We start from the raw sequence: 26,053 nt of genomic DNA on the forward strand, positions 1-26,053 counted from the left end.
CAGAGTCACTTACGTTTATGACTAATCTACTGCTTTTGTTTCTATGCGAACGAAACAAAATTCCTTGCAACGATATTCTAACTTTCAATCCTAATGTGATTGCACCATTTGATTATTATCCATCACCATCTTTTCATAGTTTTATAGTATGTGCGACCAGTATTGTAATTTTTTTTAAACATACTATGCTTTCTAGAGGTAAAGAAAATGTACAGCTGCTAAAGTTTTCGCATAGAGAAAGAATCCCAACTTCATATGTATTATAAGAGGTAAGACTTTGGATAAAGTAATCCACGTACTTTACTTTTAATGTATCTTGTTTACGAAGTGCGTGTAATGTGCTGAAATTCAAAAAGAATTATTCAAAATCTAGTCATTTTACACGCAAGCAATAGTCACAAATTTGTCATTGTTACCATGTTCATTGTTGAAACAGTAATATTTCTAGCAGAAAACATTTTCCCTCCGTTTCAAATATTTAAAAAAATACTCAGTTTATAGCAAGAAAAGTTGAAAATATATATTTGAAAAAATATGTTTTATTGATAGTCTTCAAACTAAAATTACCCACATTCATTAAAAATAAAATTATATTAGTTAGTTTTTGACCAAATAAAAAATAAATAAAATAAAATGCTGTTAACTTCGTCCATTTAATTTTTTTTTATCAGAAAGTCCTTAACTTGCTAGCAGTTAAAGATTTTCGCTAAATTTTGCCTGAAATTGCACATCATTTCCCCCAATTATGCTCCAGCCTCCAAGTATGATATGCAAAGTACAGACAATTTTCGTTTTGAATAGTTTTTCACTTATGAAAACAGGGATAGAAATCTTGCGGTACCAGCAAATGCTGACAGCGATCCATCATTTTCTTAATATGTTCCTGGAGAAACCACCCTCCTAATAGCCCCTTATTATATAAAAAAAGTCGCTACCACCCTTTGCCCTGAAAAGCATCAGCTGCCCCTCCACAAGGCCACCTGCTTAAATTTGAAGGGATGGACTACCTTATGCTATTTGAAGCAAATCTTCACCGGTGGTACCAGCTGACTGTTTTGTTATTCATCTAAGGGGACTACCAATTACGATTTATATCTGATACGCCTTAAAGTACCGTTCTTTCATTAGGATAAAATAACTGGTCTCAAGTGAATTTTTCACTGATTCATTAGTCACAAAGACATACTTGCTGAGTTTTCTCATGTTCCCGTTGACAGATAAAATTCTGGTACACTTCAAAGTTTGAAATTTTTGTTATTCTGGCTTCATAGGCGCCAATGGAAAAGATCCGGCTTTTGCGCAAAAAGTCAAAGGCGGCTTTACGAGATAAAATTATCCTTTCTTTGATGAATTTTCTGGAGCAAATTTTAGTTCGTGGGAGGTCTTTTTCTGAAGGTAGAGTTGTTCTCAGTGACCACCAGCGTAGGTATCCGTTCTGGTTTTCTTCGTTTCTAGTTAGCGGTCGTTTGCTTTATGACAGATCCGGATGATAATTATGTAGATTTAAGTTCAGATGGATATATATTTTTTGGTTATAGTTAGAGTTAAAAAAAAATGTTAAGGTTAATTTTACTTATTAGAGCAACAGTGTCAGTTCTTTTTAAGAGTAATTTCAGTCTATAACCATTGTACTTTTATAAATGCACTAAGCAGTTAAATACTCAAAAAGTACATACATTTTCCTAATTGAACCAAAGGTATTTCTGATAACTTGCATACTATGTGATCTGAGATACAAGAGAAAAACTGTGATATTACATTTTGTTATAACTAGACTATGTTTTCTAATATTGAAAGCAGGAAGAAATAATTCTGGATATTCCATACCAGTATTTATTCGTGTTATTATAGAAGAGAGAAATATTCGTATTATTATAAGGAATATTCGTATTATTATAAGAAAAGTACCAACGTTGTATATTACTGTGCACATGTAAATTTCATTATTTATAATTCTCCTGTGGCAATGCCTCTTGGATTGCATTTTTATACTGCGGTCTCTGTGACGCGAGTCAGAAACTGTTAAGAGTGAGGCGGCACTACGCACACAAGATGACTGTTCTTTAATAAACCAAGTAAAACTAAAATTGTGTCGGCCCCAGCTATTTATCATCTAAAAGTAATTCAGTCCACTAACCAGCGACCAATAAAGAATGACTAGCTGCGTCACCCGGCTTTGCACGGTCTACCTCGAAAATAAAAGTTATGTCAAGTGACGCGAGTTCAACGCTCAGGCTTGCACCAAAAAAAAAAAAAAAAAAAAAAAAGAGAAAAAAAAATCAGTTAAATTTTGCGGCAGATTGCGGAAAACCCCCAAAAAGTAAACATTTTAAATCCCCTGATTACAGGAAAAGCCTCAAAACAAAAACAAGATTTTTACCTGTTCATATTCGAGAAAAAAAATGGCAACAGATCTTTCATCTCAATGATTTTCTTCACCGCTATACATTTTAATAAAAGCGTTGTTGTGGAAAGTTGAGATGAAGCACTGAATAATAATTTTAATGGAGGAGAGCCTTCGAAAAATAGGGATTTTATGTCGAAATCCAAGTTTCATAGTTAATAGTTTTTAATTGATATCTCCGCTAATTATTATCGGAGGATTATGTTAAATAGCCAAACATGAAGACGGGAAGATTACGAATCCATCGATACCTTGTTCGATGGTCGGGAGATGGTTCACTGTCGTTCGGGAGAAGAAGCTTGGACATACATAGATACGCTCAGTTTTTAATTATATAAGAGATTACGGTGTTTAATCATAAGAAGGAATAATCATGCTATAAAAGGAATTCATATGATTCTGTGAATAAATAAAATCTTCCCAAATAAACATAGCAAAAAAATAGTGACCATCTTGAACGATTATAAGGAAATATGTGGTACTAAATTGATTAGTTATTAAAGATAGGCTCTTTTGTTGCTATATCTAGCTAAGTATCACGTACGTGGAAAGATCACTCTCTCAATCGTGTGTTTTATTTTCAAAAAAAAAAAGAAGTGAATTCAGACACAAGTTGTATTGCAGCATTTTATTTGGATTGAGTGGGAAAACAAATGAAATTGAGAAGATCAATATTGGGGCACAAAGCCCTTATTTGTTCCGGATAAATACTGTAGTTTTTCCTAACAAGAGCTGCTCTAAATATTCTACTCCATTAAAAAATTCCACCGAGGGCGCATTTTCCGTTTCTGCATAGCTAAAAAGTGAAAAAATTAAGAATAAGTATAACTTTTATAAGAATTTCTTCTTAGATTATTTTAATTACAGAACTTTAATATCACTTTTCAAATCATGCATGCTTCAGAACTTCAGTGTAAATTCAGCTTTTGTGTTCTGTAGATTTATTTTACGTAAGTTAAGTCCAAAATTTAAAAATTGCAATTTCATTGGAATTTCACAATTAATTTTTCAAACTACGGAAAGTTTGACTCAAATTTTTTTAATACGCGGGTTAAAAAACAAATAATAGTTCCAAAAGAAAGAATTCAACCAATATCACGCATACTTATTGTCGGATTCTCTATACAGTTGAAAATTTCACATTTTTTTTTCAAAGGTTGTTGTTGTTGTTGTTTTGTGAGTATCCCAAAACTTCTTCAATACTTTTTCAAACTATACATGCAAGGCATTATTTTAAAGATATTTTTTTCCCTTTTCGGCGAAAAGTAAACAAAATCGCAGTACTTAACTTTTTAAAAATATTTTTAATAAGATAGAGCCATCGATTTCAATTTATTTTGTAACTTTATTACGCACGGCATTTGTGTTAAACTTACTGAGATGGTAGCCCATTAGCTCAGTTAAGAACGTCGTGCTTATAACGCGAGGACCGTGAGATAAATCATCCCATGGGTCAAAAAAATATAGTTTACAAGGAATAATGTTATTCAGCTGAAATTTTGAATGTATTACCTGAAATCGTTGGGAACAGGATTCTGAAACAACAGTTGTGTTGTTGCATTACCATCAGAATAGAAAACGGTTATTTTAATGCGTTATAAATAGTAATATCATATATTTTATTTTTCAATGGTGTTTCTTGTGGTTATGCCATAAAAATCTTTAAAATACTTCATCAAACTTTATAATTAAGGCATCATTTTAAAGATTTTTTTTCTCCGATATCAGTGAAAAACAAACAAAACAGTCAAATTTCGGCTGTTATTCGAAGAAAATACACTTAAAAACCGTATTTTCAAATTCCATCTGTCGAGCGCGTATATTTCACACGGGTCAGCTAGCAATTATTAAGAGCTAATCTAAATCCAAAGAACCAACAAGACCTATCAACATTTTTTTAGGAGAACTCGTAAAGTTCATTGCAGACATTTTTTAAACTTCTCTTCAGTCGTTTTTCATAAGTACTATGGAAACTGTTACACGATACAAAATTTAAGCAATCTTACGAAGGAAAGTTACTACAAGGAGTGTAAGATGATGTACTTTTTTTGTATTATGGGAAGGTTATATGTTCGTTTCATTGTACGAAAGCTAATGAAAAAAAGTAAAAACGTGAAAATGAATGGAAATGTTATTTAGTCAAAGTTCAAAAAGGAAAGTTTGGGCTACCCTTAAATCTAGTTTTACTCCGAGTTTTAAATGCGCACGGTATGAATAAAAAGAAATTAAGGATATCACTTCGCGAACATTAGTTATATTTCTTACAAATATGTTTCCAACACTATCTCATTGTGTTACAGTGTATCAGACCTTCAAAATAAATTATATGAAATAAATTTGAAAATAAGTTTTGGGTGTTGAAAACCTTTCACGCAAGTAACATCTAATTAAAGCACGTGGTTTGTGCTTTAGACAAAATAGAAAAGTTTATGTAATGCCGCATTAACGAAGATGATTCATCTTTTATTCATTTTTATTTATTTATTTTTCAAAAAATAAGTTTATGTATTATACTAAGAAAAATCAATCAAGCGTTTGATACTTAATTGTATTTTGATCATTATATTAGCAAGCGAAAATTGAGAGTTAAAATATATTTTGACTTTGACGTATGTAAAAATATGAACTTCATGTGGTCTCTTTCAATAACTGACATTGTGTGTTGTTAACCCACAAAATCATTTCGCATATCTAGGCCCCTATTTTAATTGCAATCAATTTACGACTTATGTTTTGAGAAGTTTGAATGTGAACTGTTGGGACATGTGGTGTTACATCTAAATTGTTTCTTGCTTTGTTTTGTTTCGAAACTTGCAAATATCTATTTTGAGCCTAAATTCTGTTTAACACGTTTATTTCTAACTCATAAAATTCCTTCATTTAGTTCAGTTCAACAAAACATGTAGAAGAATTTATGTTAATTCAGGATCTTTAAAATAATCCCCCACAATATTCAACAAAGATAAAGAATTGCAATTTTTTTCATGCTTGAAAAACATTTTCAGTATTTGAGTAAAGTTTAATGGTAAGTTTAATCTAGGCACTTCAATTCTGTTGCAAATCTTTCCTATTCCGTTCGTTTCTGAGATGGTTTTAAATTATTTTAGGTAGTCTTGCATATTTTCTAAAGTCGTCGAATCACACTAGGTCTAAAACCTTCAGTAAGAACTTTTTACTTACCCCTGTAGGTCCAACTCCCACCATGTCGCAACACAACTGTCCATCTGGGGAATTGTAAGTCTCATCCTGTCCGTCGCTGTAGCTGCAAACAACATGGCAAGATTGGGGTCGGTCCTATAGAGTTTTGAATAACACTGAATTAAAATTCTCTTCTACAGTATAATTATCATACATCCAATCGAATCACTGCTCTGATCTTGCTTTCTGTTGAATTGCGTTTTTGATCTCGTTGCCTTTCCTAAGTTACATCGATGATAAAGGCACCCAACCTCCAAAGTTAACTTTTGTGAGTTTTAACACTTTTTTATTTTTACAAAAATTATGTTATTCCACTTTTGCTTCAGTTTTTCAATCTCGATAGCATTATAAGAGTATCATACACAAAAAGGCAATGGGTAGTTGTATGATTACGTTGATTGCTAGAATCGAAAATAAAAAGTTTTGATGCTCCCCTGTAAACTTGCCGTTATTGACATTGAAGGTTGGGTAGTTTTATAATCGGTATGTTGTTCTATCGATGTCATTTTTATGAGCCGGGGTTTAAAAAGTTTAAAGGTCTTGTTTCATTTGAAGTTCTTTTAAATTTTGTGCGATTGAGTTAAAATTACTTTTAGGTACAAAGACGAATAGATAGTTGCTTGGTAATAGTTTGTTAAAAGATAAGCAATGGCGCACAATAAATGTTCGACATCTAGAAAATGAATAGTGGTGCGACGCACGAAAACTTCAGCATGTTGGAAATAAATTTTGATGCGTACGAAGTGTTCAACATCCTAGAAAATAAGCACTAGTACTTATAAAATGCTCAAGAGAAAGAAGTAGTTGTTCAGAATATATAAAATAACCAGTAAACTATAGATATGTACGTTTTTAACGACACCAGCATAATATCTCAAGATCAGATTTCAAAGGTGGCCGGGAAAGTTTTTTGAAGAGATATAATTATAGGCAGAGAGAGCATCTGCAGAAAGTTCAAGAATTTAGATCTGAGAAAAAACTCTTGACACACAGTCAATTTTTCTCGAGGATTTTTATATTCAAAATGTATGCTATCTTAAATTCTCAGAATGTTTCAGAATCGATGTTATTTTGCTTCCACTATTTTAATTCAACATTTCAACCCCCCTCCTCCTTCCCTCTCTTTCTTGTCACATGACGGCTTTCTGAACGAAGGTTTTTTCCCCTTTTGTAAAAAGTTATAAAAGGATTTTATGCAAACCTAAGTGCGAACCCCCAATTTAGCATCCAGACTTTCATGTGCCACCATCAAGGTGCGGATGTCAATGGCAGAGAAAATATTGACACTCAGTTTCCTACAAGATGGAGGCACCTAGGTTCTCTTCGTTGTGAAACCGCACTATGGATTTTAATTTTGCAGAGGGTATTCAAACCCAAACGAATACCCATGGGATCTTTTAGCAGTCACATAATTATACAACATGGGTATTGTTGATTTCCTACATTTCGAAAATCCACCGTCTGACTACTTGCACTTCGGGGTAAAAAATATTATTTACTAGCGGCATCCGCAAGGCTTTGCCCGTAGTAGAATATCAGAAAGTCATTTGATTCGCCTGTATATTTACAACTACGCCTAATACATGAATATATTTTTTAAAGATCTCTTCATAGTTTTAGCAGATTTGAAAACTTAGCATGCAGCTTTACCGAAACCAGCAAAAGCCTTAGAAATATTTTTAAAGAATAAGGAAGTTTCCCTTCCGTGCTTAAAACGCAAAATAAGACATTTTTCCAAAATTAACACGATAGAAAGAAGATTGTAATTCAATATTTTAATAATTTACTGAACGTAATTTAAATAAAAACTGAGAAAATAAAAAGAGACGACTTTTTCCTAACAGTTAAACTATTTTAATTCGAATAATTTTCAATGAAATAAAAGGATTGATCGCTAAAATAAGCACGTTTTCAAAAATGTAAAAAAAAGGGGGGGGGGAAACCGAAACAGTCAATGGGAGCAAAAATCATGGTAACATACAAATTTAACTTCCGCTTCCATTTATCTTTAATTTTTTTTTCCTCGAGCTTAATCATTTAAAAACGTTTGGCTTGCTTAAGATAAGCCATCGATGTTGGTTTTCTCTAGACGATTCTGACAGCTCTCCTTATACTCGTAAAACTAAAAGCAAACTTCATCTTAAGCAGAAAATTCCAAGCTTTCGAATGACCAAATCTTAAAAACGTGAATAAAATATTTCTCTATCAAGTTTATGTGAAAATTGTGCTTAAAAAAATCGGAATAGATGAAGAATAAAAACGAATTTTCGAAAAATGGCTTCGAGGAGCATACCCACATGCTACAAACTAATGTTATGCCAAATTTCATGAAAATCGGCTGAATGGTCTAGGCGCTATGCGCGTCACAGAAATCTAGACAAACTTTCAGCTTTATTATTCGTAGAAATTCATTAGTATTTTCAAGTATATCCTGCTATATTGTTGTTCAGTTGTTACCACAACATTATGTATTTTTCTAAGAGGGTTGTATTGAACTTCTCTATTGAAATATAGTACAGGAATTTTTAGCATTTTTATAAGATTTATACATTCTCATGTGGAACGAACTAAAATGAAAGTGCTGGGACAAAAACATATTTTGATTATAAATCAGTGAGCCATGATCAGATGACAGCTATACCTTCATGACATTTTCAACAGTTCTGCCGTTAGCATTGTTTGTGCAAATCTCTTTTTCACCTTCAGTTGGCACATATGCAGGTGGTCCAATCTGACATGTTATCAGAGTCTGAAAAAAATGAAAGGAATTTTAAACACGTTTGTATTATTTGATTAAAAGAATAAGATGAAAAAAAAAAATGGTGCAGAATAATTAGTGTCTAAAGAGTTCATAAATGAACAAGAAGTTCCGTCTAGAACTAGACGAGCCTACTTTCCCGTATACCCATACTACTTTCTAGTACCTGATCAATATTCTCAAAAATAGCTAAAATCGCAAATTTTTTCAAACATATTTTTTTTAATATTTTAAGCTAATTTCTAGGAATAAAATATTCCTTACTTTTCTTCAAAAAAACGAACAAATAAAATAGCAGCACCTTTTAAACAAAGCAGCTAATACACTTCTTTCCATTAAAAAATTTTTTTAACAGCTTTCAAAACGAAAAAATAATAATAAGTTCATTAAAATAAATACATCATATAAAAAAAAATCGTTTCTTTTTCCCCTGTTGCCGAAAATAACTTTTTAAACGAATTAATGCACTTACCAAAATAAAAAAAAAAACAATAAAATGTCAACTTAAAGAAATAATTTTCATTGTCAAAAAAAAAAAAAAAAAAAAAAAAAAAAAATCGTCTGCGCATATTTTTCGAGTTTATTCACCGAAAACTAAATACCTAAATTAAAACTTTAGCGTGAAAATAAAAACAAATCATATCAACAATAATTATTTCACAGTTAAAACCACAGCAGCGGAGTCGGAGTCGGAGTCAATCTCATTTTGGGATAAAAGAGTCGGAGTCGAATATCCAAGAATCGGAGTCAGTCATTTGTCCTCCGTGTATAAATGTTTGCCAAAGCTACGAAGTCAGAGTCGAAGTCGGGGAGTCGGAGTCCGATTAATTGTCGGGAACAGGAGTCAGAGTCGGTGTCAGGTCCCCCTAAATTCTCGGAGTCGGAGTCGGGAGTAGGTCGTCAAGAGCTATTTCCAACAAAGTTTGTTTGAAGTAAATCCGCCTTCAAGTACGGAATCTACATTGACTTTCAGTTTCCCCGGAGGCGCTAATGTTAAGGGATTTGAACTGTTCAAAATTGAACGGAAAATTGTTCAAATCAAAAAGATATCTTATATACAAGTTTTTTATCAAAAGCTTTTTCCTACAAAGTTTGTTTGAAGCAAATTCGCCTCACAGTTCGGAATTGCTTTGAATTTCCCCGTAGGCGCTAATGTTAAGTTTTTTTGAACTGTTCAAAATTGAACAAAAAATAGTTCAAATCAAAAAGTGAAATACGGGAATGAGGTGTCCTCGCCGAGATCTTTCGAACAAAAAAAAAGTTTGTTCGAATCGGACTATTCATTCAAAAGTTATTAGGGGGGGACAGACAGACAGACCGACAGACATTTTTCCCCATCTCAATACCCTACTTTCCAATTTTTAATTTTTCAATATTTATTTAATTATTTTATTTATTTTTGACTTTTTTTTGTTTTTCACGATATTTTTAAGATGCATTAAGCCTTCTTTCATGCTTTTTTCTTCTTTTTCTGACTTTTACTGGGAAAGTAGGCTAAAAATTATCATATCAGCTTTGTGCTACAATATGATTAAAGTGAAAAAGCAACGTAAATAAAGCACAAATTTTGAAGAAAATACAGCATATATAGCTCTTTCAAGGCTACAATGGAGCCTCTTCATCAGTGCAAAAAGCTCACCAACACAACCAGAGGTTGCGAGAGAACTGACAACAACCAAGTGGACACCGGTATTTATACCAAAGAGGGCCAACCTATAAGAATTCAGGACACAAGACATCAAACAACCAATCAGCGAACAGCACGTACACGTATGTAATCATAAAGAGTTCATAGTTTAATTATGTTTTTCTGGGCAAAAAGAAAGAATAATTATTCGAACTCGCTTATCACGAACCCTGATTTTGCGAAGAAATCAGAAATACTTGGTTGATGTAATGTCAATTCTAATGGAGCATATCTCGCTTTTAATGAGCAAACCCCGCTTAAAGCGAGCAATATTTTTTTAATTCATAAAATTTCTATTGACTTCCAATTTAGCTTACCCATTCTTGGTACATTGGCTACCGAAGTTAGTACGAAATCATAAATCCTGAGAACAAGAGATGACAGCATTTTTTTTTTTTAAATTTGTGGAGTAAAGAAACACCTAAAAATTACATCTGTGTTGTGTGTATATGTGTATTCCTCAAAAACAATGACACAAGAGATATTCAGACTGTTCAAAGCAACTTTGGTGCTATAACAAAAATAAGAAAAAAGGCAACATGATGAATTTTTTGACGAACTTGTTTTTTTCGAGCACTCGGTTATACCCTTTGTGGTCGTTATAAGCCAGTTCAACTGTAGAAGATTGTATGTTGTTTAATCTACAAACATACGAAAATAAAAACCTATAACATTTATATGTCATGTTAAATGTAGTCATGTAAATTTCAAAATATGGACGACAGTTTATTATTATTGTTTTTTGAATAAAGGAAGTTTTTTTCGAGCACTCGGTTATACCCTTTGTGGTCGTTATAAGACAGTTCAACTGTAGAAGATTGTATGTTGTTTAATCTACAAACATACGAAAACAAAAACCTATAACACTTATATGTCATGTTAAATATAGTCATGTAAATTTCAAAATATGGACGACAGTTTATTATTATTGTTTTTTGAATAAAGGAAGTTTTTTTTCGCTAGGAGACAAAAAATCTTTTAGGAAGACTTGCATTTTTGCCACCTTTGTAGTTTAATCACACTATTTCAAAGTATTTTATTCAGTTTCGGATTTTATCCTGTGCATTATTTTAATTCATTCCAGGAAACGAAGCTTAAAATGCACGTTACTTCGTAGAAAATATCGTGAAATAATCACTTGAAGAAGTGATTTTGAAATTTACTACGAAATATGTTTCTTCAAGTCAATGAGAGAGGAGCTTAGTATGGATTGCTAAACCTCAAAATTATAAAGAGGCATCCTAATTATTATTTTCAATTGGAATTTTGTATTTACTTTTCAATTTGAATTCATAAGCAGACGTAAAGTGACGAAATAATTTGGTTTAAGCGGGGATGTTTCCTACGGTCAAAAGTAGTAGAATGTGGGGCAAAGTGAAAAGGTTCATGTGACTGACTAGTGAGCTTTTTCAAAATGAACAAATTTGTAATTTGTTTTGAAAATTACAGTATATAAATAAAGAACATTATATCTATATATATAAAAATGAATGTTTGTCTGTATGTCATCCATGAACTCAAAAACTACCCGGCAGATTTGGCTGAAACTTTCACCGTTTGTTATTTTTGGTACTGGGAATGTTTATAGACCAGTTCGAAAAAAAATCCGATCGATAGTTCCTTTTTTATTCCAATTTAAGTCACAATCCATTGGATAAATACGAATAAAATTATCGGCTGCAGAAATTAATTCGCGTGAAAGATCTCATTGATAAGAAGTTAGCTGTTGCCATTTTTCTTGAGTTTGAACAAATAAATTTTTTCTTTATTGTTTTATGGCTTTTCATGCAACGGGGGGATTTAAAACTTTTTCTATTTGATATTTTTAGCGATTGATCTTGCAAACTGCGTGAGTACAAAATTTGAGTATAGTCACGGCTTCACTTGATACCTGGACCGATTATTATGAAAATTGTTATATATATATGTATTTTTCCACGGAGAAGGTGCATAATATGCTCATTGAAGCCACTCGCCACCAGGTGGCACTGCAGAGTAGCAACTTCTGCCCCGTTCAACCGATTGTCATGAAAATCAGTATAATGATGTGTTTTTTTGTTGGCGTAGCAACGCGCGTCGGGTACAGCTAATTTTGTTATAAAAATTGCATTGAAACATTATTTTTTATTTTTGGCAGTAAAATTGTGCCTTCAAAAAAAAAAAAAAAAAGTATTTTTTGAATGAAATAGTTTCTATTCGATTGGGAAAAAGATTTTTGAACAAAATAATGAGTAAATAGAAGGATAATTTAATAAATGAAAAGATAATGAAACAATAAACTAATAAATTGATTAATTTATCAATTAATACATGAGGAAAATAAATGATTGAATAAAATAGTGAATGAATAAATTAATAAAATAATTATTAATTGAAGGAATGTAAATTGATTAGTTAATAAATGAATGCGTAAGTGATTTAGTATATTATTGAATGAGTAAACGAAATGAACTGCTTCCCTTTTCCCCATCCAGTTTGTCCCGCATGCACTTACCTAATTGTGAAAAATATTAAAATACAAATAAGCTAAATCTCTACATAGTATAAAATGAAGTTTCCAAAAAGCGTCTGTTTGTTTGAACTCGCAAAACTCGAGAACTACCCGGCCGATTTTGCTGAAATTTTCACAGTTTGTTCCTTTAAGTCCTGAGAAGGTTTGCAGACCAGTTCGAAAACAATTCGATGAATAGTTCTTTTTTTATTCCAATTTAGGCCCAATTTTCACATAAATTCCCGAATATGGGGGTGAAAAATTACTCGCAAATAGTAATATTACATATTGTTGGAAAGGGAAGAATTTTCCGCGTTCTATGCAATTTGTTCCAATGCTCTAACTTAATTGCGGCGGGAGTTTTTTACGTTTTTAGCTCGAATTTTTTTAGGCTTAGCTGAAATTTAGGCACTACTTTCTTCATTAAATCCATAAATAAAAAGTGAAGGAATTGTCCCCCAGTTTTCTTTTTGACAGCATTAGAAAGAGCTGTCTTTTTTACTCCAGATCTAACTCGACCTAAGGTCGTATGTTTAACCCTCTATCTCCATTAGAAAAAAAGTTACAAGCGAATTAAATGAAGTTCAAAAATCTGTTCTCTATTCAAGTTTTTAACCATTTTATTTTGCGTTTCCACGGTAACGCTTTTTGAATTCATTGCTTATTTCCATCTTTCTCATTTTCAATTCTTAAACTTATTTCATTTTGTGTTTCCATGGTTACACATTTTAAATCCATCTTTCTTATTAACACGCTTTTATTAGCTTCACCTGTATGTATGTATGTATGTATCTTGTAACAGAATCTTGCAGCTCAAATTTCGCCCACTTCCTGCGATCGGATTCTTTTGAAATTTGGCACGCGACCTTAGACCCGATGACAATGCAATGTTCTATAATCAAATTAATTAATTAACTCTTTTAATTGTGAGTTTTCTCCAATTTTAATCAATATTTTGGCATAAATCCAACAATGTGAAAAAGGAAAAATTTTAAAAAATACATTAAAAAATGCCCGCAAAAATTATTTAAAAATATCTACAAAAACCTTTAATTTTTCTGCATCAGATAAAATTTGTTCCAATGTTCCAAGGCAATTAGAACATGAAATATAACTGTTTTTAACTAATTTCATGCCAAAATTTTGGCGAGCCTTCAATTGGAAATTCATTGCTGATGAGACCATTGTTGAACAAAACTTTTATTCAAATGCATCTCAAATTTTCAAAGTAATGTAAATATGATTTCCGCAAACATACATCGATGACTCACAGTAGCTTCCCATCGGGGTGCCCTTGTCTCAACTTTAAGATATTACCTCGCACTCGTTTCATAAGCAATTTCGTCAATTAAGTCCCAATCTGATTCAAATTTTCATATACCGCACAAAAAAAAAAAAAAAAAACCTTTGCCTAATAATTCTCCAACAAAAGACTAAAAAACAGAAAAATAAAATAATAGTTTAAAAAACTAAAAAAAACACGCTTTCGAAGCAAAATGAACTAAAAAGTGAAAAATAATCTTTGGATGATAGTAGTTGACCAATCATTTAATTTTAATGTAATAGAAAAAAGCATGGGGGGCTTCTTATCAGTTGTCTTGAATTTCTTCCATTTGTTTGCTCAAGCAAAAATGTAAATAGACAAAGACAGCACCCCACGCTTTTTTGTATTACATTAAAATTAAGTGATTGGTCAACTACTATCATCCAAAGATTATTTTTCACTTTTTAGCCTACTTTCTCAGTAAAAATCAGAGAAAGAAGAAAAAAGCATGAAAAAAGGCTTAATACATCTTAAAAATATCCCGAAAAAGAAAAAAAAGTCAAAATAAATAAAATAGTTAGATAAATATTGAGAAATTAAAAATTGGAAAGTAGGGTATTGAGATGGGGAAAAATGTCTGTCGGTCTGTCTGTCTGTCTGTCGGTCTGTCTGTCGGTCTGTCTGTCTGTCCCCCCCTAATAACTTTTGAATGAATAGTCCGATTCGAACAAATTTTTTTTTGTTAGAAAGATCTCCGCGAGGACATCTCATTCCCATAACTCATTTTTTGATTTGAACAATTTTTCGTTCAATTTTGAACAGTTCAAAAAAACTTAACATTAGCGCCTACGGGGAAATTCAAATCAAAAATAAATCTTGAACTTAGAAGCGAAGTGGCTTCAAACAAACTTTGTAGGGAAAAACTTTCGATAAAAAACATGTATCGAAAATATCTTTTTGATTTTAACAAGTTTTCGTTCAATTTTGAACAGTTCAAATCTCTTAACATTAGCGGGGGAAACTGAAAGTCAATATAGATTCCGAACTTAAAGGCGGATTTACTTCAAACAAACTTTGTTGGAAATAGCTCTTGACGACCTACTCCCGACTCTGACTCCGAGAATTTAGGGGCACCTGACACCGACTCTGACTCCTGTTCCCGACAATTAATCGGACTCCGACTCCCCGCGACTTCGACTCTGACTTCGTAGCTTTGGCAAACATTTATACACGGAGGACAAATGACTGACTCCGATTCTTGGATATTCGACTCCGACTCTTTTATCAAAAAATGAGATTGATTCCGACTCCGACTCCGCTGCTGTGGTTTTAACTGTGAAATAATTATTGTTGATATGATTTGTTTTTATTTTCACGCTAAAGTTTTAATTTAGGTATTTAGTTTTCGGTGAATAAACTCAAAAAATATGCGCAGACGATTTTTTTTTTTTTTTGACAATGAAAATTATTTCTTTAAGTTGACATTTTATTGTTTTTTTTTTTTATAATTTTGGTAAGTGCATTAATTCGTTTAAAAAATTATTTTTGGCAACAGGGGAAAAAGAAACGATTTTTTTTTATATGATGTATTTATTTTAATGAACTTATTATTATTATTTTTTCGTTTTGAAAGCTGTTAAAAAATTTTTTTAATGGAAAGAAGTGTATTGGCTGCTTTGTTTAAAAGGTGCTGCTATTTTATTTGTTCGTTTTTTTGAAGAAAAGTAAGGAATATTTTATTCCTAGAAATCAGCTTAAAATATTAAAAAAAATATGTTTGAAAAAATTTGCGATTTTAGCTATTTTTGAGAATATTGATCAGGTACTAGAAAGTAGTATGGGTATACGGGAAAGTAGGCTCGTCTAGTTCTAGACGGAACTTCTTGTTAGTTCGTTTTGCTACGAAAGCGTGTTTTTTTAGCCTACTTTTCCAGTAAAAGTCAGAAAAAGAAGAGAAAAGCATGAAAGAAGGCTTAATGCATCTTAAAAATATCCCGAAAAACAAAAAAAAAAAAAGTCAAAAATAAATAAAATAATTAAATAAATATCGAAAAATTAAAAATTGGAAAGTAGGGTATTGAGATGGGGAAAAATGTCTGTCGGTTTTTTTTTTTTTTTGACAATGAAAAGTATTTATTTACGTTGACATTTTATTGTTTTTATTTATCTTGATAAGTGCATTAATTCATTTAAAAAATTATTTTTGGCAACAGGGGAAAAAGAAACGATTTTTTTTTGATAGGATGTATTTATTTTAATGAGCTTATTAATTTTTATTATTTTTTTTCGTTTTGAAAGCTGTTGAAGAATTTTTTTTTAATGGAAAAAAGTGTATTAGCTGCTTTGTTTAAAAGTTGCTGCTATTTTATTTGTTCGTTTTGTTTTTTTTTTTCTTTTTTTTACGCATCTAATTTTTTTTAGATGAGTGAGAGATATTTTAGTCCTAGAAAGTAGCTTAAAATATTGGAAAAATATGTTTGAAACAATTTGCGATTTTAGCTATTTTGAGAACATTGATCAGGTACTAGAAAGTAGTATGGGTTTACGGGAAAGTAGGCTCGTCTAGTTCTAGACAGAACTTCTTGTTAGTTTTTTAAATTATTATTTTATTTTATTTTAATTTCTTAAACGTATTTTAGTATCTTTCGTCATTGTTTGGCGAGAAAATTTTGCATGATGGTTTTTTTTCTTTCATTTAATCCTGGTTATTGAAGATACTTCACTTGACAGAATGGTTTTTTTTAAGGTAGACCGGGCAAAGCCGGGCAAGGCAGCTAGTATTAACTAAATAGATACTGCACCGAACATTAAAGTTCCCAATAAATACTAAAAATGTTAATAGCAAGTACTTTAGCAATTAATAATATCAAAATAATTTTTGACTTACAACAAAATATTGCAATTTCAGTATCAATTTTTTGAAAACTGCTTGTATTATCATATTCTTTGATTTTCCGAGGTAATTATTTTTCGACTGGAATAGACTACACATGTTACTTCATAGTTACTAGGAATGTCGCATTAAAAGCGGAGTAAATATTTCACCATTTCACTTTGCCCCGCTATTAAAATTTGGGCCACATTCCCCTTTACTTTTAGTCTTTGAAATTGGTAGAATAAAAGAAAAAGAATTTCATTAATTTGAATTTTTGGCGTCTTGAATTCAAATTATGTTTTTCGCAATCACGAGCGTGTGTGTGCATGAATGTGCGTGTATGTTTGTGTAGGCGCGTGTGTGTGTGTTTGTGTTGGCGCATATGTGTGGGCGCGCGTGTGTGTGTATGTATGCATCATGTGTGTGCGTGTTGTGTATGCAGTGCTGGGTGTGTACGCGCGCGTGTGTGTGGAGGCGTTCGTGTGTGTGTATGTAGGTATATGTGTTTGTGTCTGTGTGCAGGCATGAGTTTGTGTATGTGTGTGTGTGTGTGTGTGTGTTTGTGTCTGTGCGCAGGCATTAGTGTGTGTATGTGTGTGTATGCGTGTGTGTGTGTGTGTTTGTGTCTGTGCGCAATCATGAGTGTGTGTATGTGTGTGTAGGCATGTGTGTGTATGCGTGTGCGTGTAGGATATGGACGCAACCTGGAGACGGTTTTCGCAAGAGGAGCAGCATCGTGAGGCCGGTTGACGCGACGGTGGTGCTGGCAGAGGGTGCTGGTGGAAAAATAAAATAATAGGAATTCAAAACAGTCAAATGAGAACAATAAGCAATCGTGATTGCTCAAAAAAGAACATGGACCCAGAAAATATATTTATTTTAACAACATTTAATTTATAATTATTTTATTTTTTTTAATGTCTCATTTTTAAATTAAAATGTTTCATCGTGTGACGTCACAAGTGATGAAAGTTATCTTTAATCGGAGCTCGTGGCTGTCATTTCTGGCAAGATATCGCTTTTTAATGATTTTTTCACCGCGAGCAATTTATTAACGGAACGAGAATTTTTAGTTAAATAAAACATTCATTTAGTGAAGTTTGCCAGAGTCTTGAAACTGTATTCTGGTAACCCTAGCAATTTGCTCATTATTAGAGATTACTTTTTTAGGATTGAAAATGAGTCAAAATTAAGAAAAAAAAGTAACTTACCCCATGTTTTTGACCATGCTCTTTCAGAAAAAAATGTTTTTGTAAAATGGAAATAATCCATTTATTCTTTCAAAAAATATTTCTGTTCAGTAAGTTAAATTGAATTTCTATGTTTTTTTTTACACTAAGACCTCAAAGTAAAATAAACATAAAAATAGTGTGATACTTATGAGACTGATAATTAAAAAAAAAATACTAACATGGATTTTATATGTACCAACATTATTCCTAAACTAATTGAAATATTCCGAATTTTGAAGTCATCATTAGCAACAGCGAAAAATAAGCATAGAAACATTGGATCTTATTGATCGTTCCTACTTTTGTGTTGAAGGTACACCACTTGTCGGTGACTTGTTTACTCTCTTATCTTGGCGGCAACAGAAAGAAACTCAAAGAAATTGGCGATATCTACAAGTTTTTGGAAACTCTAGAATTTGGAAATTTAAGTTGTTGAATGTCACCAAATACGAAATTTTTAGTTTGCAATATCGATACATAAATTTAAATCTCCTCCAAAAAATAATAATAAAAAAAAGTGTCAAGTAACGTACCTTTTAGCATGGAGATTAGTAATAATCTTATATTTAAACCGTCAATTTAGCAATGATTTTTTGTATTAAAAATGCAGGATATTATACTCAGGCAAAGATCTATATGGAATGAAAGGAAAAAATGGTTCGAAGTTTATTTAAAAACTAGTGGTACCCGCACGGCTTTGCCTTTAGAAAAAAAAACGTCATTTGGTTCGCCTGTCTATTTACAAATAATGGATGATAAATTTACCGCCAATTTAGTACGTTCATTTTCTTGCCCTTGTTATGGTAATTTATTCGTCCACGTTATGGTAATTTGCTCGTCCACGTTACGGCAATTTGCTCGTCCATGTTATGGTAATTTGCGCGTCCATGTTATGGTAATGTACTTGTCCACGTTATGGTAATTTGCCCGTCCATGTTATGGTAATGTACTCGTCCACGTTATGGTAATTTGCTCAGTGAAATTTTCCTAAAATTGGAATAGAAAAAGGACAAAATCGAATTTTCGAAAAATCACATCGAGGTGCTCCCCCTATGCTACGAGCTAATTTTGTGCCAAATTTCATGAAAATCGGCGAAACGGTCTAGGCGGTATGCTCGTAATAGACATCCCGACAGAGATCCAGAGACACTGAATTTCAGCTTCATTATTAGTTAAGATTACTACCTCTTTATCTGAATTTAGAATTCAATGGTAATCTCGAGGAACAAGTCAAGGGTGGTATTTAAACCGATACTATTCGATTCAAAGCATGAAACTATGGGATAAACCAACCACTTCTCCCGTGCTGTATGACAATTCTGAGGAATTATACTAAAGGTACTGTTTGACCACGGATTGTATGTAATCTGGCAGTCTGCCAAGTAAAGACGATTCCATCTGATTCAATCTAGCAGGAAAGATGGGAAAATAGCGATAAGATATTGATACACGCGTTTTATAATGTCACTAGTGCCTTATTCATTTATTGCATTCTCAGAAATAAAGTAAGGGGAAACAAAGATAGTTACCATGGAAACAACAAAAAGAAAAGAAAATATTTTCATTTCGTTCAGGATCGTAAAAGTAAAATGGTAAGCTCAAAAATTTGTTGTGAATAAATAAATCAATTAACTTTTGCCGTGAGAATAGAGATCGGATCTACTTTAGTTCTAAAAAATGTTGCTGCGATCAAATTTTAATTTTTACAAAACTAAGACTAAATAATAGAGATGCAAAAGTGCACATCTGAAACAAACCAATTAACACCCCTATAAACTAATAGATACGTCCATTTCCGCCTATAAACCGGATATTAGCCTTTCCATGTAATCGATGGTCAAACTGTAGAGGCTGATTGTTTTAAAGACATGGTATTCAAGTGTATTTCTCTATTTGCCTTTTATTTAGAGTTAGCTGGGTTAAGATTTAAAGCTAATCCTAACAGCGTTATTTTTCAGTCATTAAATGGAATTTCTTTTTAAAATATTATTTTGGAAGCGTAAAATGGGGCGGGGGTGGGGGGGGGGGGGTCAGGGCATCAGTAGTTTAGTCCTGAGTAGTACTTCAATAAAGCACTGCAACGACTATTCAAGGATACAATATTTAGAAACATCTTTATTGTGATATCAAAAGTCACTCCAAATTTCAAAATTAAAATGCGAATATTCCTCGATTTTTATGCACATGTAGGGTTCAGATGTATTGTTAGGTAAAAATGACTTTGCTTCTCCAATCCATATTCTAGCGAAATATGAGCAATAAATTAAAAAAAAAAAAAAAACTGGAGCACCGTAGAGTAAACATTTCATGAGTAAAGTGATTCTCTTAATACCGAAAATATTTGGGAAAATATTCTATCCAAAAAATAAGGATAAGTCATGGGAAATTGTCAACGCAATGATCTTCAAAAATAAATGCATGCTATATAAAAAAACAAGAGTTCATTAAAACAATAAATGTGCTGCTGCATTTTAATTAACTTAAAAAAATATTTCTCTTCGAATTTTAACTTAACTTTAACAGAAACCATTTTCGTAAAGTAGATTTTTTGGGAGGGGGATTTTTTTGGAAGAATTGTAATTGTTTCGGGTTATTCGTCAGTATAAAATGCTGACAAGTACACTGCATAATTACCACTCATTTTATAAGTTCTCAATTTTTAACATTTTGGTTCGTGAACTTTCACGAAAACTGACTTTCCATAGTCATTTTATCATGGTTTGAAAATAACTTATACTCTTTTGCTGTATTTAATAAACCAACAAATTAAGTGTGACCCAATTGGATGAAATATACTTACGCAAGACACCAAAACCAACAGAAATGCAAGGGAAAGAGATGTAGACATATTTGCAAGTAGCAAAAAACTATGATCAGTCAAATGCAAGAAACTAGCAGTTGTGTGCTTGGCTTAGGTTCACATCACTATTTATACACGTTTTTTGACATTGCTGAATGTTTGTTGGATTTTTATGTAATCATTGCTAACAGGTGTTAATGTATTATGCAATGCGTCAAGGCAACAGTTGATCTAATTATGAATCTTTCTCTGCCATTAAATGATTTTTTTCCTTTTCATGTATTATTCGGGAGGCACAAATGGGGAGTTATGAAATGTATTTTCTAAACATGTTTATCAGAATGAATGTTGACCCATTGTGTGTCAGTTGGAAATGATAAGAATGGCAGCCGATTTCTGTATCTGTCCGGGAAAATTTCAGAATATTTGTTTCTTCCCTTTTCAATGACAGTAACAAATGTGCTTAGACCATATGATTTTCAGATTTGATGCTATTATTTAAAATGGAATTTTACGAAAAGCCAGGGCATCTTTTAAATAGATTTCTTTAAAAATCCTACATAATAGCATATTTGATTGCCCAAATGCTATGAAGTATAAAGATGGATGTGTCAATTGGAAAGTTCAATTTTGCTATTGAGAAAAAGAAAATACTACAGTGAACAGGTAAACGGTATTAAAATCTTTCTTTATTCTTTTCTTTTCTTTTTTTTTTTTTTTTTGCATTTTTGTCGTTTATTGTTACATAAGCTTTATTATACAATCTTGCTTATTTGGTTTCCACTAAAAAAAAAAAAAAAACGTAAGTCGTATTATTTCCCTATTATTTTTACTATTATTTTTATTACACTGTAAAAAAAATTCGAAACTTTACTGGTTATTTCCGTGGAACGTTTCGGGATTTCAGAGGTTTTGACCTATTTCCCCATAAATTCCAGTATCTTCGCCAAAACGTTTCCTGAATTGCTAAAAGATGCACGAAGACAGACTTCCCACTGGTGTGAAAACTATTTTTTGCTACCAGTTTAAAGATTGACTGAGAGTGTTATCTAAGCGTATTGGCTGTAGCTTAAGTACGGCCTGTTCAGATTGACTGAGTTCCCGAAGGGGACAAATAAGTCACTGGACAGTTGCAGCTTTGCAAAGCAGGAATTGCAGGCAGGACTATGTCTAGTTCTTGCTTGCAATTTTCGCCTGTTTTGGCCATGGTTGCTCAAATGCTTCTAGAGCTTTCTTGGTAAATCAGGAAAGCTTTAGTCAATAAAATTAAACCTACTTAATTTTTTCTAGAAGGTTCCCGAGACATGATTGGCTTTAACAGGGGAGATTTTCCAATAATTTCAGAAAGGTTACTGTCTTTTATCAGAAAACGTTCCTGGTTTTTGCAAGATATGTTACTGGCTGAAATTGGGCACATCAGCTGCCCATTATTTTCCAGGAACGTTTCTGAATCATTTTTAATGTGTACTGACTCTGGAACGTTTTCCTTGCATCGACATTTGCTTTGTAGCTTGAATTATGTCTTTTTTTTTAAATTTCTGCTCTAAAAGCTATTTTTCATTTGTGGCGGATAATATAAGACTGAAAATAATGAATTCTTAAAGTTATATATTTCTAGCTTCGAAGTTACTACTATAGGTATGATGAAATTTAACCCTCTGATTTCTAAATTTACTTATTGATATAGCATAAATTAGAATTGTGCTAGAATATCTCCCAAAAACGATCCAAAAGGAAAAAATAAATCACACGAACATCATCTCTACAGAAGGACTCAGGCACTGAAAGTGAAAAGTGATCCCAAGTTCCACAGAACATATTGTTCGTCTTGTTGGCTATAAGCTTAATTTTATTTGGTTAAATAGTTTGCTGAATATACTATATAGCCTGAAATAGTCTATTTAATTCGGCCAGTTCAACCCCAATCTTATGTTCAACTAGCGATAAATTTGTTGCCTAATAAGTTTAGAAATTTTTTTTGGGGGTATTTTTAGCGTGTAAAAATCAAATTCGAAATATGAAAGTTCTAAACTTGTTAACACGTACCATTTATTTTTTTAGAGGAGGGAGTAAGATTAATTCGATACAAAAACAACTTATTTTCAATTATTTTGACGGCACAGTTAATATATATTTATTTCTATAATTACTACATAAAAAAATAACATTTGAAGAATATTCTGCGAAATTTTCATTTATGACTGACTATTAATGACTTTTCAATTTCACGTCTGAAAGAAAAAAAAAGTTTCATTCCTTTATTGCTTATAACTGGACTACCTTAAATAAAAAAAGGAAAAGTATTTTATTTTTTACTAGCGGTGCCCGGATGACTTTGCCCGTGGTATAAAATTAAAAGGTCATTTGGTTCTTCTGTATATTTATAGAAAACTTCTATTATGCGCAAACTAATTTTTTTTTTCATTGTCCTTACATATTTTTGGTATATTTGAAAATTTATCAATACAATTTGTTTAGCCTCCATTACATCAGTAACTATATTTTTTCTAAAAAAAAAATGTCAAAGAAAAACATGGCAGCATGAGCTCATGTTGGCTAGTCACTGAATTTGGCGAATGCATTTCGGCTTCAAAGTTTCAAAATACCTCTAAGTCGTCCTAAAATGCTTACCCATCTGTAATATTATTTTCGTCCCATTATTTCCGTTATTTTACCACTAAAACTATAAAAAAAAAACTAATAATCTGGCCGAAAGTACTATAAATTAAATATTTCTGAACTTCAAAAACGTTTATTTTGTTTATTGAATTAAAATTCGTTTGAACTGTTCTGTTACGAGTAAAAGTAATGTTTTATATATTACATTCAATGAATAATAAATCAAACACCGAGCCGTAAAGTGAATTATCTTTGAACGAAAGAAAAAGCAATCGTTTCTTCCTTTAATTTAAATTAAAAATTCTTTTGGTAGCTGGGGGAGAGACGAATGCAAATATTTTAAATCAGAACCAGTAGTAATAAACCGATATCGTAACGATTTAACATTTTTCCGTAATTGAACACTTTCGAAAGAATGATGCAATATCCGCCTGTTATACGATATTTTAATAATTTTATTAGTATAATTCCATAAAACTGAGAAGATAAAAGGATACGAATTTTTTTGAACAGTCAAAATGTTTCAGTTTAATTCATTTTAATGAGCTGAATCACTCAGAATCGTTTGCCTTGGTTACGGTAAGCCTTGGACTCAAAAACATAATTCCTACAGCTCTCCTAATGCTTGCAGATACTTTGAACAAACTTCTTCTTATGCTGAAAATTCCAATGTTTTGAACGACCTAAAAATTCAAGATATTAGAGAAATATTTCTGCCCCAAATTTTCAAATTTATGTGGAAAACGTGCTTAAAGTTGGAATAGAAAAAGAACAAAATTTAATTTTTGAAAAATCGCTTTGAGGTGCACACCCTAATGCAACAAACTGCTTCTTATGCTGAAAATTCCAATGTTTAGAACGATCTAAAAATTTAAGATATTAGAGAAATATTTCTGCCCCATTTTACCAAATTTATGTGGAAAACGTGCTTAAAATTGGAATAGAAAAAGAAAAAAATTTAATTTTTGAAAAATCGCTTCCAGGTGCACACCCTAATGCTACAAACTAATTTTATGCCAAATTTCATGAAAATCAGCCGAACAGTCTAGGCGTTATGTGCGTCCCCGGCATTCAGTCATCCTTCTGACAGACAAGCTTTCATTTTTATTATTAGTAACTAGTGGTGCTCGCACAGCTTTGCCTGTGGCAGAAAATTAAAAGGTCATTTGGTTTTCCTGTAGATTTAAAGTTAACTTCTGTTATGCGTATAATATGTTTTGTTCCTCAAAATCTGTACATATTTTTGTCAGATTTGAAAATTTAATAAAACGAATGTCAAATGATTAGAAGCTATTACAACAACAATGGTTTTTTTCCCCCGAAAACATTCAAAAGAAGACGAAAATATCGTTGAATACGCTCAATGTACGCTAATCAATGAACTAGATGCATTATTTATAGTTTCAAAATTTTCAAGATGTCTCTAAGTTGTCATCAAATGATTGCGCTCAGATCCAAAATGGCTTATCTGCAACTGATGCGCCGGCCTATTTATATAACGGCTCTAGTCTAATCGTCATGCAGCCTTCGATAAAGTTTTTAGTTGTTCAAGCGTATCAAGAATCTTTACTTTTTCTTTAATTGTGACAAATTTTCTCTTTTTCTTAACATCCTCACAATCTTTAGATGAAACAGAATGCCAATGTGCCACAATGTTTCGGCATCTTTCATATCTACTTTGAATAAATAATTGAAAAATGTGGAGAGGTTATTTTTAAACAGTAACAAATCAATGTTTAAGGTGGTGTGGCTAGTGTAAGGTGGGAGCTTGCTCAGTCGGTGATGCTAAAAGGATGTAAAAGTACATTCACGAAGACAATATTTAGTAATCAATAACGAAGCGTACGCTTAATACTACGATACCTTTCCAAAGATTTTCGTGTTGCAAGCGAGAAATTCGCGTTTGCACTAAAATTCGTAAATCCTGAGAAACTCGCGTCATTGCCGTTTCGCGTTCGTCGCGCATATATATATATATATATATATATATATATATATATATATATATATATATATATATATATATATATATATATATATATATATATATATATATATATATATATATATATATATATATATATATATATATATATATATGTATATATATATGTATATATATATGTATATATGTATGTATATATATATGTATATATATTTATATGTATATGTATATATATATACATATATATATATATATATATATATATATATATATATATATATATATATATATATATATATATATATATATATATATATATATATATATGTGTGTGTGTGTGTGTGTTTTTATTTTATCATAAAAGTATCCTAAAACATATTAAAATAAAAGCTAATTTTCGTGTATGGAACCCAATTTATAATTTATACGAGCATCGGATTGAATGAAAGTTAATGATTAAAAAATTAACAGAAATTACATTTTTACGCCAACCATATACATCTTCATATTCTTCGGCAATTCAATTTGATCGCAACATTAGGGGATTTTCGTTTTAACAATGTGATCGAGAGAAAAGTAAAAAATCAATCAAAAAGTCAACTTGAAAATGATTTGACAGTGTTACTGGTTACAGCTAGGATTTGAAATAAACTTGAGGGCACTTAAGAGCTTCAGAACGGAACAACGACTTAACTACACATCTTTCAACCCCAGATTTCTTATGAGTTCCGTAGCAACCTTTAGTGAACGTAATTTTCTCCTCTAACCTTCATTTTTCAT

The 26,053-nt window shown here is 31.8% G+C and overlaps 1 protein-coding gene across 1 annotated transcript in view; it reads right to left on the reverse strand.

Annotated features, from left to right (window-relative positions):
• Window positions 1-3,023: 3,023 nt before the first annotated feature.
• Window positions 3,024-26,053, reverse strand: part of LOC129234424 (uncharacterized) — a 43,604-nt gene continuing 20,574 nt past the window's right edge. The window contains exon 4 of the mRNA XM_054868423.1: window positions 3,024-3,200. Within this exon, the coding sequence (XP_054724398.1) occupies window positions 3,159-3,200 (42 nt within the window). The 3' untranslated portion in view covers window positions 3,024-3,158. The remainder of the gene's footprint in view (window positions 3,201-26,053) is intronic.

Source organism: Uloborus diversus, chromosome 1, assembly GCF_026930045.1.
Source record: "Uloborus diversus isolate 005 chromosome 1, Udiv.v.3.1, whole genome shotgun sequence".
In the NCBI taxonomy this organism is placed as follows: Eukaryota; Metazoa; Arthropoda; class Arachnida; order Araneae; family Uloboridae; genus Uloborus; species Uloborus diversus.